Here is a 17,645-nt window from a genome sequence, read left to right on the forward strand (position 1 = left end):
TATCTGTCTATCTATCTATCTATCTAATATATATATACAGTACAGAGCACAAGTTTGGACACACCTTCTCATTGAAAGATTTTTTTGTATTTTCATGACTATGAAAATTGTAAATTCACACTGAAGGCATCAAAACTATGAATTAACACATGTGGAATTATATTCTTAACAAAAAGTGTGAAACAACTGAAAATATGTCCTATATTCTAGGTTCTTCAAAGTAGCCACCTTTTGCTTTGATGACTGCTTTGCACACTCTTGGCATTCTCTTGATGAGCTTCAAAAGGTGGTCACTGGAAATGGTCTTCCAGCAATCCTGAAGGAGTTCCCAGGGATACTTAGCACTTGTTGGCCCTTTTGCCTTCACTCTGCGGTCTAGCTCACCCCAAACCATCTTGATTGGGTTCAGGTCTGGTGACTGTGGAGGCCAGGTCATCTGGCGTAGCACCCCATCACTCTCCCTCTTGGTCAAATAGCCCTTACACAGCCTGAAGGTGTGTTTAGGGTCATTGTCCTGTTGAAAAATAAATGATGGTCCAACTAAACGCAAACCGGATGGAATAGCATGCCGCTGCAAGATGCTGTGGTAGCCATGCTGGTTCAGTATGCCTTCAATTTTGAATAAATCCCCAACAGTGTCACCAGCAAAGCACCCCCACACCATCACACCTCCTCCTCGATGCTTCACGGGGTGAACCAGGCATGTAGAGTCCATCCGTTCACTTTTTCTGCGTCGCACAAAGACACGGTGGTTGGAACCAAAGATCTCAAATTTGGGCTCATCAGACCAAAGCACCGATTTCCACTGGTCTAATGTCCATTCCATGTGTTCTTTAGCCCAAACAAGTCTCTTCTGCTTGTTGCCTGTCCTTAGCAGTGGTTTCCTAGCAGCTATTTTACCATGAAGGCCAGCTGCACAAAGTCTCCTCTTAACAGTTGCTGTGGAGATGTGTCTGCTGCTATAACTATGTGTGGCATTGACCTGGTCTCTAATCTGAGCTGCTGTTAACCTGCGATTTCTGAGGCTGGTGACAGATAAACTTATCCTCAGAAGCAGAGGTGACTCTTGGTCTTCCTTTCCTGGGGCGGTCCTCATGTGAGCCAGTTTCTTTGTAGCGCTTGATGGTTTTTGCCACTACACTTGGGGACACTTTCAAAGTTTGCCCAATTTTTCAGACTGACCTTCATTTCTTAAAGTAATGATGGCCACTTGCTTTTCTTTACTTAGCTGCTTTTTTCTTGCCATAATACAAATTCTAACAGTCTATTCAGTAGGACTATCAGCTGTGTATCCACCAGACTTCTCCTCAACACAACTGATGGTCCCAACCCCATTCATAAGGCAAGAAATCCCACTTATTAAACCTGACAGGGCACATCTGTGAAGTGAAAACCATTCCCGGTGACTACCTCTTGAAGCTCATCAAGAGAATGCCAAGAGTGTGCAAAGCAGTCATCAAAGCAAAAGATGGCTACTTTGAAGAACCTAGAATATAAGACATATTTTCAGTTGTTTCACACTTTTTATTGTTAATATAATTCCACATGTGTTAATTCATAGTTTTGATGCCTTCAGTGTAAATTTACAATTTTCATAGTCATGAAAATACAGAAAAATATTTAAATGAGAAGGTGTGTCCAAACTTTTGCTCTGTACGGTATATATATATATATATATATAGTGTCTCTGACATCTTTATATCTATGTATTCTATGTGTATATATCCATTCTATTCTTTACTGTCGGGTCACGCTGTGATTTTACTTTACGCAGCAGATGAATTTCTGGCATTTCAAAGGAGATCGGTGTGTGCTGTGCGATTTTTTTTTTTTTTTTCTTGCACTTATTGATTTATATTGCCGGATGCGATCCAATTTCCGATTACAATCGCAGCATGCTGTGATTTTTTTCCAGTCTGATTGTGATCCGATCTGGAAAAAAACGCAGAAGAACCCACAATGATAGAATAATATTGGTCCGAATGCAATCTGATTTTTAATCGAATTGCATTCGTCTGATTTCATTGCAAGTGGGAATGAGCCCTATGTGACACATTGCTGCAATCAGGATCTCTGTCCCTACATCATGCTGCTCTCAAATAGGGTAGCAAAAACCTGAGGACAGATTTTAATTTTTAACCCCTGAGGGCTGAGGCCAGCGTCACACTAAGCGTATGGAAATACATTCCGTATTTTACGGCCATAATACACAAAAAAATTCCAGAAATGGTGATCCGTATGTAATCCGTTGGCAAGGCGTGGTCACGTATTTTGCGCATGTAATGTTGCGTATGTAATCAGTATGACATCCGTAATGCGTATTTTTCACGCAACCTGCCAAAATGGACATTTAACAGTTTTTGAGGCTGAAATTAATTTAAATCAGCATCAGCAACCCTATTTAAGGCCTCTACAACAGGTGGCACCCACCCATATGGCCATTTTGTGGTTGTGCATCTGTTGGTGTGTTGTGGTAACGTTTGCACCATGTCTGACCTACTGCACTTCATCCCAACTCAGCGGGTTTTGTTTAACTGGGTGTTGTCGCGTCGCTTTGGCAAGCCATAGTCTGTGATAGTGGATCCGCGAAGGAGGAGAAGATTGTGGGTGCATCCTCTTTTGAGATGCCTCACTAAAGGCCATTTTAAGAGGCTCTATACAGCTCTGCGTGCACATCCTGATAAGTTCTATCTATACTGTCGAATGACAATACCAACATTTGATATCTTGTTGGAGACAGTACATCCAGGACTCACTTATCAGGACACCAGGATGCGAAAAAGCATATCCGCAGAGGAGCGTCTTCTCCTTACCTTACGGTATGTATTCAACATCCTCACATACTGTATGTTGATGATGGTTTTTTTTTTCTGGGTTGTTTGCTAGCAGCTCTTTTAAAATATAAGTGTAACTTAGGAGCAAACCACAAGAAAAATATATTTTTGTAATGTTTTACTTATGTCCCCTAGGTAAATCTGAATAAATTTAATTTATATTCCAGTGTTTTCTAGTAAACAACATACATGCGATTTCTTATGTTTTATCTAAACTATTGTTACATGACTAATATGTTTTTTTGGCTTCCTGTCAACTGGCTTGTGTTATGCGGGACTACACCTGGAGTTTCTGATTGGTCGCTCCACCATTTCTGGCATTGTGCGCTCAACATGTATGGAAATATGGGCTAAACTACATGAAGTAGTCAAAAATGGCTGATTGGCTAAAAATAGCCAGTGGATTCAATGACACTTGCGATTTCCCACGCTGCATTGGAGCCCTGGATGGGAAACATATCAGGGTGCGTAAGCCGCTGAATTCTGGCTCCCAATTCTTCAATTATAAGCAGTTTTTCTCTGCAGTTCTGTTAGCTGTAGTTGAGAGTAACTACAGGTTTATAATTGTAGACATTGGGGCCTATGGGAGAACAGGAGACTCGAGGGTCTTCAATTCGTCCATTATGGGTCGGTGGCTACGTGAAAACCAGTTGGACCTCCCACCACCACAACAACTCCCAGGCTCCAATGCTGAAGCAGTTCCATATGTTCTTGTGGGAGATGAGGCCTTACAATTGACGAGGCATGTCATGAGGTCTTATCCTCGGCGCAACCTGGACCACCGGCGGCATGTTTTTAATTTGAGGCTTTCCAGGGCGCGTAGACTGGTGGAGTGCACCTTTGGGATTCTGTGTGCCAAATGGCGTCTCCTCCAGTCTGCCATTCAGCTGAGTGAGGCTACTATTAATGAAGTTATTAAAGAGTGTGTTGTTTTGCACAATTTTACGAGACTTCATGATTGCCCGTCAGCTGTTCTTGGTGAAGAAATGTTGCCCAATGTGAGTAGCCCTACACCACATGGTCCTCCTCCGCGCCGTCCCCTTTCTGGAATCAAAGTGAGAGATATTTTCAGGCGGCACGGTGGCGCAGTGGTTAGCACTGCAGCCTTGCAGCGCTGGCGTCCTGGGTTCAAACCCCACCAAGGACAACATCTGGAAAGAGTTTATGTTCTCTCCGTATTTGCGTGGGTTTCCTCTGGGTACTCCGGTTTCCTCCCACATTCCAAAGACATACTGATAGGGAATTTAGATTGTGAGCCCCATCGGGGACAGTGATGATAATGTGTGCAAAATGTGAAGCGTTGCGGAATATGTTAGCGCCATATAAAGATTATTATATTTTCACAAATTATTTTGTTTCTCCTCAGGGTGCTAGTCCCTGGCAAGATTATGCTGTTTCTCAGTTGTAATTTTCTTATTTTCAAAATATATTATCAACATAAAATATTTTTGTCTACACAAACAGTACTCTGTGTGTTGTATTTCCTTAATTACCAGATGATTATGAACAGAGCAAATGTGTGTGATGTAATAATGATTGGTCCACAAACATTAATTGGCTTTTGACAACATTTTTTTACTTAGAGCAAAAGCCTTTTGTTGTAAACTTGTAACCATATTTTTTTCATATGGTTATCTTTTTTTTGGTTTTGTATTTTTTTAGAAAAACAAAACACAACAAAGTGCAAATACAGCACAAAATAACCAAAAACATGGTTTTGCGTAACAAAGAAAAAAAACAAAAACTTTGGCTTACAGATTCCTGTAATTTGGCGGTGGTGATGGCGGCAGCTCAGGGTCCTGTTCAGGGGGCCTTTGTTGGGCCAATTGTCCTTCACCCTGTGTGGATGCTGTGGGTTGCTGAGCCAAATACAGGCCTTGTTCATATTGGCCAGTTGGGCATTTGCCATAAGGTATTTGTCTCTAGCCCTCATGCTGACGGACATATTGGCTGGACTCATACCCACTCCCAAAATGGCCATGTTGGCCAAACCCTGGTTGTGACCAGCCTACATCGCTGGGTCTGGAAAAGTGGCCATATTGGGAAGGTGGGTTGTAGGCTGCCATTTGGTACGGTGCTGGTCTTTCTTGATTTTGGGTTGGGAGGGGTTGAGGTGTAGCCATACGTGGAGGAGGTGCTTCAAATTCTAATTGACCATGCACCTGTTGAGTTATTTGAAGGCTCAAGAGGTTATTTTGTGAAAGCTGCCTTCTCTCGAGAAATTCAAACACCTCATAGGGGTTATTTGGAGGGGTGCTTAAATCAATCAGGATTTGAATACACGCTCTCACACGTAGCCTCACCTCACGGGGAAGGGGATGAAGGTACCGGCCAAGGCTGCGAGCAAAGGCCTCCTCTCCATCATCCGTGGTTGTCCTGGCCAAAGAGTTGAGGACCCCAGCGTCAGCATCCCTTCTAGTGGCTTGCAGCTCTCTCCTTCTGCGGCCTCTGCGTAAAGCCCCAGATGCCTGTGGGGAGGACACCAGTGGGAGAGTAGGGCTGCTGCTGTGTCCATGCTCTTCCTGGCTTACAGGATCAGGTGGTGCTGCTGATGTTGATGGTGCTGCATCTTGTAAACTTGGTGCAGTCTGTTGAGATGCAGAAGCCGTTGTTCCAGGAAGGATGGAGGATGTTGAAGACAAAGATGGGACCGCCACCTCTTCGTGAACAGCAACTGAATCTATCACAACCTCCGAGTCCGACCCGGTCTCCCTCTCAGTGAGGTTGGATTGAGTTCTGTAATGAAAAAAAGAAAAAATACAACAAATAAATATTTTTGCAATTTTATAACATAAGTTTATTATACATGTGTGACCTCGACTCTCGGTTATTACCTACACGCAACCTCAGATCCTCACAAGATCTCCTTCTGTACTCCCCTCTTATCTCCTATTCCCACAATCGTATACAAGATTTATCTCGTGTATCACCCCTACTGTGGAAACCACTACCACAACACATCAGACTCTCGCCTACCATTGAAAGCTTCAAAAAGAGCATGAAGACCCACCTCTTCCGACAAGCATATAACCTGCAGTAACCAACGATCGACCAAACCGCTGCATGAACAGCTCTTCCCTTGCCTACTGTATTCTCACCCATCCCTTATTGTAGCTTGTGAGGCTTTGCGGGCAGGGTCCTCTCTCCTCCTGTACCAGTTTATTTTTTTTTAAATATTTTTGGGAATATGTTTACCCCTCCTAACATGTAAAGCGCCATGGAATAAATGGCGCTAGAACAAGAAAAAATAATATTAATACTAATATTAACAAAAATGTGTTGTGTTGTTTTTACTTACTGTCTTAGATTGATACTTGCATCTAAAAAGGAAAGTCGATCGTAATATATGTACTTCCTTTTTTTGGTTGGTGCTGCTGACCCACTTCTTGCCCGCTGCTGCCTTTCCCGCCGGTACTAGTCCCTGATGCTGCACCATCGTCTCATAACATCATCCACTGCAATGACATGGTAACAAATATTGTTTAAGCTCATTCTGCACATTGCTACAGTTGGCATTGATAGATCATATTTTAACAATGATAATAAAATGCCTTCTGGTCTTCACGCCGCGGCTCTGGCCTCAACAGAACAAAGTACGCCTGCTCCAGAGCCGCAGCGTGAAGACAGGAAGAGGACGTCATGGAATGAAGATGGGAGGTGCCGGAGCGGACCTGAGACACCCATTTAACCAGACCGCAGCGGGACCGCCCTTGGGTGAGTATAATATAACCTCTTTTTCTCCTCTTTTAGGATACATTGGGGGCTTATCTACAGCATTCTCTAATGCTGTAGATAAGCCCCTGATGACAGTGAGCTTACCTCACCATCGATTTTGGGGATGACAGGTTCCCTTTAAATGATTTGCATAAAGTTACAATTGCTTAAAAAAAAACACAAGAAAAAGAAACAACACTAGGACAGGATCAACACCCCTCTGTACTAGTTTTGCGTAAACAAAAATAGTACCCAACGCAACATCTATATTAGCTATGTACGTAAACCCTTTCTCATGTTAATCATCTTTGTTTTTTCAGAAAAATGCAAAAAATACCATACTAAGGCTAAAAATATTCTTCCTGCAATCATGTACGTAAAGCATTTTTCAAGGTTAATTAATGTTGACACATGAGTGTACTTACAAAGTTGTGTCTGCTCCACACGTGGCTGTTGGGCATAATCTGAGAATAGGATCCCACAGATGGTCCTCCAAGCTGCCTCTTTCCTGGCCCAGTTGGCATAGATTGGATCACCCTGGTCCCAGATCTCAGGACTTTCTTGGACCAGGATGAGGAGCATATCTACGTTGATTATGCTGGCCATGCTGCTTGGAACTCCGTGGAGGCGAGCACCAGACTTCCGGGATGTCTGTGTGGCTTTTTCAGCTAATTAGCATGTCTGAGCTTCCTGATTGAGGGCTTGGCACAATTCCTGGCACCTGAAGATGTCTGGCGTATTTCTAGCAAGTCACACTGCTGGTCCGTGTGTAATCCGTATTTTTCTCGCCCCCATAGACTTTCATTGGCAATTTTTTTGCGCAATACGCTGACAAACGCAGCATGCTGCGATTTTCTACGGCTGTACAAGACCTTATAATACGGATCCATAAAATACGACAGATAGGAGTTGGGCCATAGAGAATCATTGTACCGTATGCAATCCGTATTTTCTGCCCCTCATATGTCCGTAAAACTCGCTAGTGTGACGCCGGCCTTTCTGACATATGACGTACTATCCCGTCGAGGTGGTATAGGCCTGTATGACCACTGACGGGATAGTAAGTCATCACCGATCAGCCGCGCTCACGGGGGGAGCGCGGCCGATCGGGGCCGGGTGTCAGCTGACTATCACAGCTGACATCTGGCACTCCTGGCACATTAACCCCCGGAACACTGCGACCAACCATGATCACAGCGTTCCGGCGGCATAGGGAAACATCGCGCAGAGAGGGGGCTCCCTGCGTGCTTCCCTGAGACCCTCGGAGCAACACGATGTGATCGCGTTGCTCCGAGGGTCTCCTACCTCCTCCTCCCTGCAGGCCCCGGATCCAAAATGGCCGCGGGCGTCCTTCCAGGTCCTCCAGGGAGGTGGCTTGCAAGCGCCCGCTCAGAGCAGGTAAGCCTTTGTGCAGTTCCTGTCAGATTGCTGATCTCACTCTGTGCACTGCAAAGTGTCAGATCAGTGATCTGACACTATATAGTCATGTCCCCCCCTGGGACAAAGTAAACAAGTAAAAAAAAATCCTAAATAAAGAAAAAAAAATTGTTCCAATAAATACATTTCTTTATCTAAATAAAAACACAAAACAATAAAAGTACACATATTTAGTATCGCTGCGTCCGTAACGACCCGACCTATAAAACTGTCCCACTAGTTAACCCCTTAATTGAACACCGTAAAAAAAAAAAAGCGAGGCAAAAAACTCTTTATTATAATACCGCAGAACAAAATGTGGAATAACACGCGATTAAAAAGAGGGATATAAAAACCACCGCTGAAAATGTCATTTTGTCCCGCAAAAAAACGAGCCGCCATACAGCATCATAAGCGGAAAAATAAAAAAAGTTATAGTCCTCAGAATAAAGCGATGCAAAAGTGATTATTTTTTATATAAAATAGTTTTTATCGTATAAGGCTATGTGCACACGTAGCATCGGATTTGATAAATCTGCAGGGCAAAACCGCTGCGGTTATCCCTGCAGATTTATCACGTTTTGTCTTGCGGTTTCCGCTGCGGGTTTTACTCCTGCACTGGTTTTACTATTGATGCTGCATATGCATAAAAAAAATGGTTATACTCACCCTCTGACGTCCCGATCTCCTCGGTGCTGCAGGCGGCGGTCCGGTTCCAAAGATGCTGTGCGAGAAGGACCTTCGTGACGTCACGGTCATGTGACCGCGACGTCACTGCAGGTCCTGCTTGCATAGCAAACCTGAGACCGGACGGTCGCGTGCAGCACTGAGAGGTGAGTATATCATTATTTTTTATTTTACCGGTAATTCTTTTTTTTTACCACAAATATGGTTCCCGGGGCCTGGAGGAGAGTCTCCTCTCCTCCACCCCGGGTAGCAACCGCACATTATCCGCTTACTTCCCGCATGGTGGGCACAGCCCCATGCGGGATGTAAGCGGATCAATGCATTTCTATGTGTGCAGAATCGCTGCGATTCCGCACAAAGAAGTGACATGCTGCGGGTTGTAAACCGCTGCGTTTCTGCGCGTTTTTTCCCGCAGTATGTGCACAGCGGTTTGCGTTTTCCCACTGGTTTACATGTTTACTGTAAACGCAATGGAAACTGCTGCGGACCCGCAGCATCAAAATTGCTGTGGTTCCGCGGTAAAAACCGCAACGTGTGCACATAGCCTAAAAGCGCCAAAACATAAAAAATCATATAAATGAGATATCGCTGTAAACGTACTGACCCGAAAAATAAAACTGGTTTATCAATTTTACCAAACGCGGAACGGTATAAACGCCGCCCCCAAAAGAAATTCATGAATTGCTGGTTTTTGGTCATTCTGCCTCACAAAAATCGGAATAAAAAGTGATCAAAAAATGTCACGTGCCCGAAAATGGTACCAATAAAAACATCAAAAAAATTATAGCTCTCAAAATGTGGAGACGCGAAAACAATTTTGTGCAATAAAAAGCGTCTTTTAATGTGTGACAGTTGCCAATCATAAAAATCTGCTAAAAAAATGCTATAAATAGTAAATCAAACCCCCTTCATCACCCCCTTAGTTAGGGAAAAATAAGAAAATAAAAAAAGTATTTATTTCCATTTTCCCATTAGGGTTAGGGTTGGGGCTAAAGTTAGGGTTAGGGCTAAAGTTAGGGTTAGGGTTGGGGCTAAAGTTAGGGTTGGGGCTAAAGTTAGGGATGGGGCTAAAGTTAGGGTTGGGGCTAAAGTTAGGGATAGGGTTTGGATTACATTTACAGATGGGATTAGGGGTGTGTCAGGGTTAGGGGTGTGGTTAGGGTTACCGTTGGGACTAGGGTTAGGGGTGTGTTTGGATTAGGGTTTCAGTTATAATTGGGGGGTTTCCACTGTTTAGGCACATCAGGGGCTCTCCAAACGCGACATGGCGTCCGATCACAATTTCAGCCAATTTTGCATTGAAAAGTCAAACAGCGCTCCTTCCCTTCCGAGCTCTGTCATGCGCCCAAACAGTGGTTTACCCCCACAAATGGGGTATCAGCGTACTCAGGACAAATTGCACAACAACTTTTGGGGTCCAATTTCTCCTGTTACCTTTGGTAAAATATAACAAATTGGAGCTGGAGTAAATTTTTTGGGAAGAAAAGTTAAATGTTCATTTTTTGTTAAACATTCCAAAAATTCCTGTGAAACACCTGAAGGGTTAATAAACTTCTTGAATGTGGTTGTTTTGAGCACCTTGAGGGGTGCAGTTTTTAGAATGGTGTCACACTTGGGGGTATTTTCTATCATATAGACCCCTCAAAGTGACTTCAAATGTGATGTGGTCCCTAAAAAAAATGGTGTTGTAACAATGAGAAATTGCTGGTCAACTTTTAACCCTTATAACTCCCCTAACAAAAAAAAAATTTTGGTTCCAAAATTGTGCTGATGTAAAGTAGACATGTGAGAAATGTTACTTATTAAGTATTTTGTGTGATATATCTATGTGATTTAAGGGCATAAAAATTCAAAGTTGGAAAATTGTGAAATTTTCAAAATTTTCGCCAAATTTCCATTTTTCTCCACAAATAAACGCAGGTAATATCAAAGAAATTTTACCACTATCACGAAGTACAATATGTCACGAGAAAACAATGTCAGAATCATCAGGATCCGTTGAAGCGTTCCAGAGTTATAACGTCAAAAAAGGGACAGTGGTCAGAATTGTAAAAATTGTCCCGGTCATTAACGTTCAAACCACTCTTGGGGGTAAAGAGTTTAATCAAAAGGATTTCCTTGTTGGTTCTCTAAGGCTATGTTCCCACCAAGGTATTGGATCCAATTTCCTTCAAAATCTTCTTCAGAAACACTGAGAAAACTCTTTTTATTCATGCCCATGGGATGTCCACTTTGCTGTTTATATGAGGATTTTTTTTTGAATGTTTTGTTCCTGAATAGGTTTTGTAAAAAGCCAGTTGTGAGAACAGAAAGTGCATGTTGTTTCTTTAGGCCGGTGTCACACTTGAGTGTGCAATGTGAGAAACTCGCAGGAGTCTCTTGCATCAATACCCGGCTGCTGCCGGCACTCTGGACCGGAGCATGTGGCTGTATGTATTCCTATGCAGCTGAACCCTCCGGTCCCGAGTGCCGGTGGCAATGCCGAGTATTGATGTTGAGAGACTCACGCCAGTTTCTCGCATTGCACAAGCAAGTGTGACATCAGCCTTAAAGTGACATCCTGATGGAAACCACTCCATAACTTGTCACTGTCAAGTCAAAATGCATAAAGAAAACACTTCAAGAAAAAAAAGTAACAAAACTCTTCAACACCACTTCAGGAAAAGAAAACGCCTCCAAAAAGCAGCGTTTCTGGAAGAGGAAAAACTGTGTTTTTTTGAACGCATATAAAAAACTAATGTGAAGCACGGTCTTAGGATTTTTTCATGTATGTATTCAAAGCGGTAATTTTTAAAGGAAGAAATAATGCAGAAGGCTGTGCTCATTCCTTTAACTTAAAAAAATAAAGCAATGATGGAAACCAGACAGATCCCATTGTAGTCATGTCACAGATCCATCCCCTGCAGAAATGTTGCTTTTTTTCCCCTATAAAAAACAGAAATATGTGATTCCTAAAACAGATGTGAACACAGCATTCGAAGTTTGCCGACTGTCAATTTAAAGTAATTTCAAGGTATTGAACATGTTTACTAGAAACAAACCATACCTCAAGAACCGGCAATAAGTGATTCAGGGAATAGAAATGATCACTTGATTTTTTTAGTTCATTTCTATATAAATCGCAAAAATCTAGTTAAATAAGTAAAATAGGATTAGAAAAAAATCTAGGTCTTAACTATAGCGAAGCCTATGTGTAATAACTAATGCTGTAATTTATACAAGATCTGACATTTTATAAAATAAAATTCTGAAATAATAAAACTGCTTCTGTATAAAAAAGACAATTTATTTGATACATTTCACTTTATACAATAAAAGGTGGCAGATGAGAGGGTTACAATTGTAATCCCTTTGTATATTTCCCTTTACAAAACATTTGGAACAAAGCAGCTTGTAACCCATAGCAATATGTGTTCATGTTTTAATTTCCAGTGCAAATTAGAAAATTAAAGGGCGTCTGTCACCACAAAATAACCATTCTAACCCAGCAGAGGCACTCGGTGCACCCTTGGTGTAGCCAAAGTGTTCCCACCTACTTGTTTTGCATTTATGGCCATCATTTGGTTCCTTGATTGACAGCTCTGGCTTTACCGGAGCCAGAAATGGATGGAGGTAGGCAGTAAACAAGTAGGTGGGAAGCTGAACTTAATTGTTTGGACATGAGGGGACTCCAAGTGTGTGTGTGCTTGGTTTGAACAGTCATTTTTTGTAGACAAACTCCCTTTAAAGTCGACCTCTGTTTGCTACGAACAACAAGACCACATTCCTCCTACAGTTTGGTGAGACCCCTGGAGAATGCACCCAATATATCTGTTACCATTCTCATTCCTGTTTGAGTGGTACAAAAATAATGTACAAAAATAGACTCTGGATAACAATGTTCATAAAAGTGTACAAAACCAAGTGTTAGAATACACAGAAAGGTGAAAACATTAGCAGAATGCATGATTAACGTGTACACAGCATAGGGTAAATGTTTTATGGTATTGTAGTAAAAAATTTATTTATTTTTTGGTGATGGCTGCCATTGTGTTTCCACAATAATCCATACTATGGTAATTATACTAGACACTCGTCTTATAAAAAGAAAAAGACATTTCTTATCAGCAGCTTTACACTCCAAATCCATCTCAGTGGAAAATCCACATTGTCATCAAATGAAGAATCCGGCTTATACTGTGACTTATTATCAGTGCTAACCACGAGCTCCTGCCAGAAGGTAATGGCAGCATCTTCAGCCTGTTCGGAGGTTTCACTTCAGCAAACTGATATGCAACACATGATTGCAGAAGTTATGATAACTGACATATAGGACTGAGATGAGAATATGTATTGGTGTGGTGTGTATTCATATCTATTTACATCCAATATAAAGTCAAATGGGCTTCTGTGAAAATCTGTCCTTCCAGTCTAAGGTATTGTGTACAACTCAGTGTTAAAGATCGCTTACCTTTTATAGTGTCTGAGGAACATGGAAGAACTAATCACAACAGCCAAACTACAGGAAGTATCTACACCGTGCAGCAATTTGTTCACGAGTGCTAACTAGTTACTCGAGATTTCTCGAGCACGCTCGGGACTCCTCCAAGTATTTTTTAGTGCTCGGAGATTTAGTTTTTCTTGCCGCAGCTGAATGATTTACATCTGATAGCCAGCAGAAGTACATGTGGGGGTTGCCTGGTTGCTAGGGAATCCCCACATGTAATCAAGCTGGCTAACAGAGGTAAATCATTCAGCTGCGGCAAGAAAAACTAAATCTCCGAGTACTAACAAATACTCGGAGGACCCCCGAGCGTGCTCGAGAAATCTTGAGTAACGAGTATATTCGCTCATCACTGGTGCTAACGCCTTATCACAGCTCTGTATGCTGCACACAGTCCTACATGTAATATAACCATTAGGCTGTAACATGTAGTCAAAATAATTGATCACTGCGACAAACCGCCATTAAGCTTTATTCACACATCACCATTTTTATTCAGTATTTCTATGCCACAACCAGAATCAACTCCAAAACACAGAACAGGTGTCAATCTTTCAGTTATAGTTTTGTTCCACTCTTGATTCTGGCAAACAAACACTTATGGAAAATACTGAACGTGTGAATAAGCCCTTAATTTCGGTCAGCCGATCAATAAACAATCTCTTGTATCCCCTTCTTCGGAAAGGCCAGAGTAGCCTATACTGCTGCTTTCGGTGTGATGTCATATATGTTTATATATCTTTTCAGTTCCAGGAACATTTCTTTACGGCTACGTTCGAACATTGAGTATTTGGTGAGATTTTGATGTTGCAGATTTTCTACAGTATTTCTGCATCTATTACGCTGCAGGGGGGGGGTTTATGTGCATTTTTCCTGTGGTAAAAAATGCAGCTTTGTGCAGTGAATGAGATTTCTGAAACCTAATGCACGCGCTGATTATGTTTTCCTTGCAGATTTGAACATCAAAGAGTATTTTGCAAATCTGCAGCAAGTCAATTCTTTTGCAGTGTTTTTTACCCTTTCAAACAAATGGGGGGAAAAACACAAGTAAAAGCGCATCAAATACACATATTTTACTCAGCAATTTTTTCTGCCAACACTCAATTTTTTTACTGCAAAAAAAGTCTGCTGCAAATACTCAACATGTGCACCTATCCTTCACTATATTATGTTACTAGCGTTGTCTTCATTGTGTTTCTAGTGCGTTTGTTTCAGCTGCAGTTTTTGACTCTTTTTTTTGTATGTCATGTTTTAAATACAGCTGCTTTATTTTTGATACTTTCTGAATTTTAAAATTTTATTGATACAGTCATGTGTGCTTTACATGTATTTTTAGTGCATTTCTACAGAAGAAACGCACCGAAAAGGCATATGTGTTTTTTTCACCTGCGGGTTTTCCATATCTAATGTGATTCAATGGAGGAAATTTGCACATAAAACGCAGAAAACGCAGCATACCCGCAATAGACACTGACATGTTGTGGATTTAAAGAACATAAAAGCACAGCGGGCATAAGATTTCTATAAATCCCACCCACTTTGGCTAGATTTGAATGTAAGTCGCTGCTTTTTTTGCGCAGCAAAATAAAATACCTAGCATTAAAAACTTATTGTAGGAACTTAACCTAAGGAACCGCCAATCTTTACCCCAATGTAATTGTTAACTACATAGGAATTGGATGCAGTCGGTGAAAATAATAATTTCATTATTGGCCAGCATTTGGTAGGAGTACATGAAAAATGTTCTACATTTTGAGCAGGGGTCTTATCCCCCAATTGATTAGGACGTCTCAAGCTACATTTACTGCGGCAGTGAAAATATGCATACAATACTCAAAAAAGTAAGTGCTTAAATGATCATGATGCTACCTGAGACTAAAGGTCGCCCAGTGTATCCAGGCAGGTGAGAAAATAATGTATTTCAGACCTAAAGGGGTTATTGGTCTTGGATAACCCTTTGTTTAAAACAAACTAAACTTTACCCACCCTCCCCGGGTCCAATGTTGAGTCTCCATCAGTGTCGGTTATTGCCGTCCTCTTGTCGACAGCAGCCAATAACTGAGCTCTTCAGCTCTCGCAGTCAACTAGAAAAGACATGAAGAGCCGTTGTGAAGATTCACAGCTGGACCACGGGAGGGTGAGTAAAGCTCAGTTTGCAGTCGATGAAGAGGCTTTTTTTGAACCTGCAAACCCTCTTTAGGCTATGTGCCCACATTCCGGATTATTTGCGGATTTTTTGAGCTTTTGGCGCGTTTTTCGCAAACAAAACGCTTAAAAAAACTCTTTAAAAATGCATAGATATGCATCCCATCATTTATAATGGTTTCCGCAATTTTTGTGCACATATTGCGCATTTTTCGGTGAAAAAGAAGCGCATGCAGAAAAATACGCAGCATGTTCATTAATTTTGTGGATTTTAAGCAGATTTCTCACTATATTATTGCATTGGGAACCTCCGGAAAAAATTATGCACAAAAACACGTGCAGAATTCCGGCGCAAAACCTCAGGATTTTCTCAGGAAATTTCTGCAGACTTTCCGGACGTGTGCACATACCCTTAAAGCAACACTGTGTCTTCTACACTTGTTTTCTCCTGCAACACGAATGCTACTAAAGTCATCATACAACCCAAATCATGAGGCAATATTTCATTGACCGGATCACTGATCATGTAATCCTGAATACTCGTGTAGAGGGACGTGTGTGTAGGCGTACAGGAACGAGAAGATAACCCTCATAACTTCATTTCCTAGAATCTGACCCCAGGAATAGGCAGACGGGTAGCTTCTGCTTAGCATATAAAATGTTCCCTTATTGCAGGAGTTGCTGATGATAAACCACTGCTGATACTAGCGTTTGGCTTATCGAATATCCCTTATGTCCCAGGAATCAAGAACGATATTCCTGCCGATGACTCCACAAGTGGACGGTGCATATCAGGGTGATATTCTATTTGAGCACAAAGATAACAGTGAGAAAGGAATTAATCTTCCAGGCACATTAGTGTTTTTTTATGTCCGTTGCAGGTCACTCTTAACAAACAGACGGCTATGCCAGTAGTCCGGATTATCAAATGCACAGTCTTTTACCTCCATTTCCCGCAGAGGCTGAATGTAACCTCTTTGTAATGCCTCTCTGTGGCATGTTTGTGGCACCACTGTGGGTTTGTCCAAGGATTTTGCCTGGCTTGAAATTAATTTCATGTCCTCATAGCCCTGTTTGTCATCTGAACTGCTGTCCTTTCTGACTTTGCTACTCCGGTTCATGTAGGTATACTCTGTGCTTTTGTCTCCTAGTTCTTGGCTCTGGTTGCATTTTCCCTTCTCGTTCATATACTCATAGTCCTCCTTGTTTTCATATTCATAAGAATTATCTTCACTGTCTTGCCGTGAAGCTTTTATGGCCTCTCTGTTTCCATCCCGTGATCCTCGGATGTCCATATACTCATACTCCAACCTCTCTGACGACTGCCTCTTCCTGTTCATATACTCATACTCATCATCGTCATCTTCAGTGGCACTGGCCATGCAAGGGGTTAGGGATTGGGATCTTTGGGACTTTAGTGTTCCATCCTCTGACAGATCTGTGTAAGAATGCAAAGAGATAAATTACGGCTTAGAGTTAATATTCAATATAAACCAGGACCAGACATTTACCCTACGTATATATTTAAACTTTCCAAAATGAACTTCTACCCACCCTGACTCCCCTTTTTAATTCCTTTCTCGATGGATCTCCTGTTCCTGAATCTTTGTTACATTCTTAGGCCTCTTTCAGACGTCAGTGTCTCCAGTACGTGTAGTGACAGTTTTCTCACGTACCGGAGACACTGACACACGTAGACCCATTCAAAAGAATGGGTCTATGCACATGTCTCCGTGTGTCCGTGTTGAAAACACAGAGACATGTCAGTTTTTCGCCGGCAGCACGTACCGCAATACGTGCCACACACGTGCACACGAAGAACAGTGTGCACTCTCCTCCGTGTGCACGTACCTCCCGCAGGAGAGACAGCGCTACAGTTAAGCGCTGGCCCCCCTGCGTGCGGTGCTGAATCCAGAATTCATCCCTTCTTCCCAGCAGCATTTGCTGGAAAGAAGGGATGAATCATCTTTTTTTTTTTCTTTCACCTTAAAAATAAAGTTGTTATATGTTTAAATATCCGACTTTTTATTTTCTTTTGTAAAATTTCTATATTGTGAAATATAAAAATCCTTCAATACAAATTTACAGTTTAAAAAAAAATATTCTATACAGAGAATCTTCGGTTACACTTACTAGTATATAGAAAATGGATTTTTAATTAGCAAATACATTACCCCTGAAAGATCTCAAGAGATTTTCTAGTGGCATAAAGCTTCGGCTACACAACAACTTTTCCCATGTCACACGACTAAAGGTTGCACTATGCTGCTGCTTTCACAGTGTAATATAAGTGGATCTAGTCGCGTTTCGACCAGCAATTTTCATTGACTGCGGCACACATGTGAAAAGAAAAAGCTGAAATTTGA

At 41.8% G+C, this 17,645-nt stretch overlaps 1 protein-coding gene across 1 annotated transcript in view; it reads right to left on the reverse strand.

Annotated features, from left to right (window-relative positions):
* Window positions 1-11,916: 11,916 nt before the first annotated feature.
* ERBB3 (erb-b2 receptor tyrosine kinase 3) overlaps window positions 11,917-17,645 on the reverse strand; it is a 124,713-nt gene continuing 118,984 nt past the window's right edge. Inside the window, exons 28-29 of the mRNA XM_069758411.1 lie at window positions 13,469-16,717; window positions 11,917-13,223 (exon numbers count right to left, since the gene is read on the reverse strand). Coding sequence (XP_069614512.1) covers window positions 16,146-16,717 — 572 coding nt within the window. The 3' untranslated portion in view covers window positions 11,917-13,223; window positions 13,469-16,145. The remainder of the gene's footprint in view (window positions 13,224-13,468; window positions 16,718-17,645) is intronic.

The sequence above is a fragment of the Ranitomeya imitator genome, chromosome 3, assembly GCF_032444005.1.
Source record: "Ranitomeya imitator isolate aRanImi1 chromosome 3, aRanImi1.pri, whole genome shotgun sequence".
NCBI classification, from domain to species: Eukaryota; Metazoa; Chordata; class Amphibia; order Anura; family Dendrobatidae; genus Ranitomeya; species Ranitomeya imitator.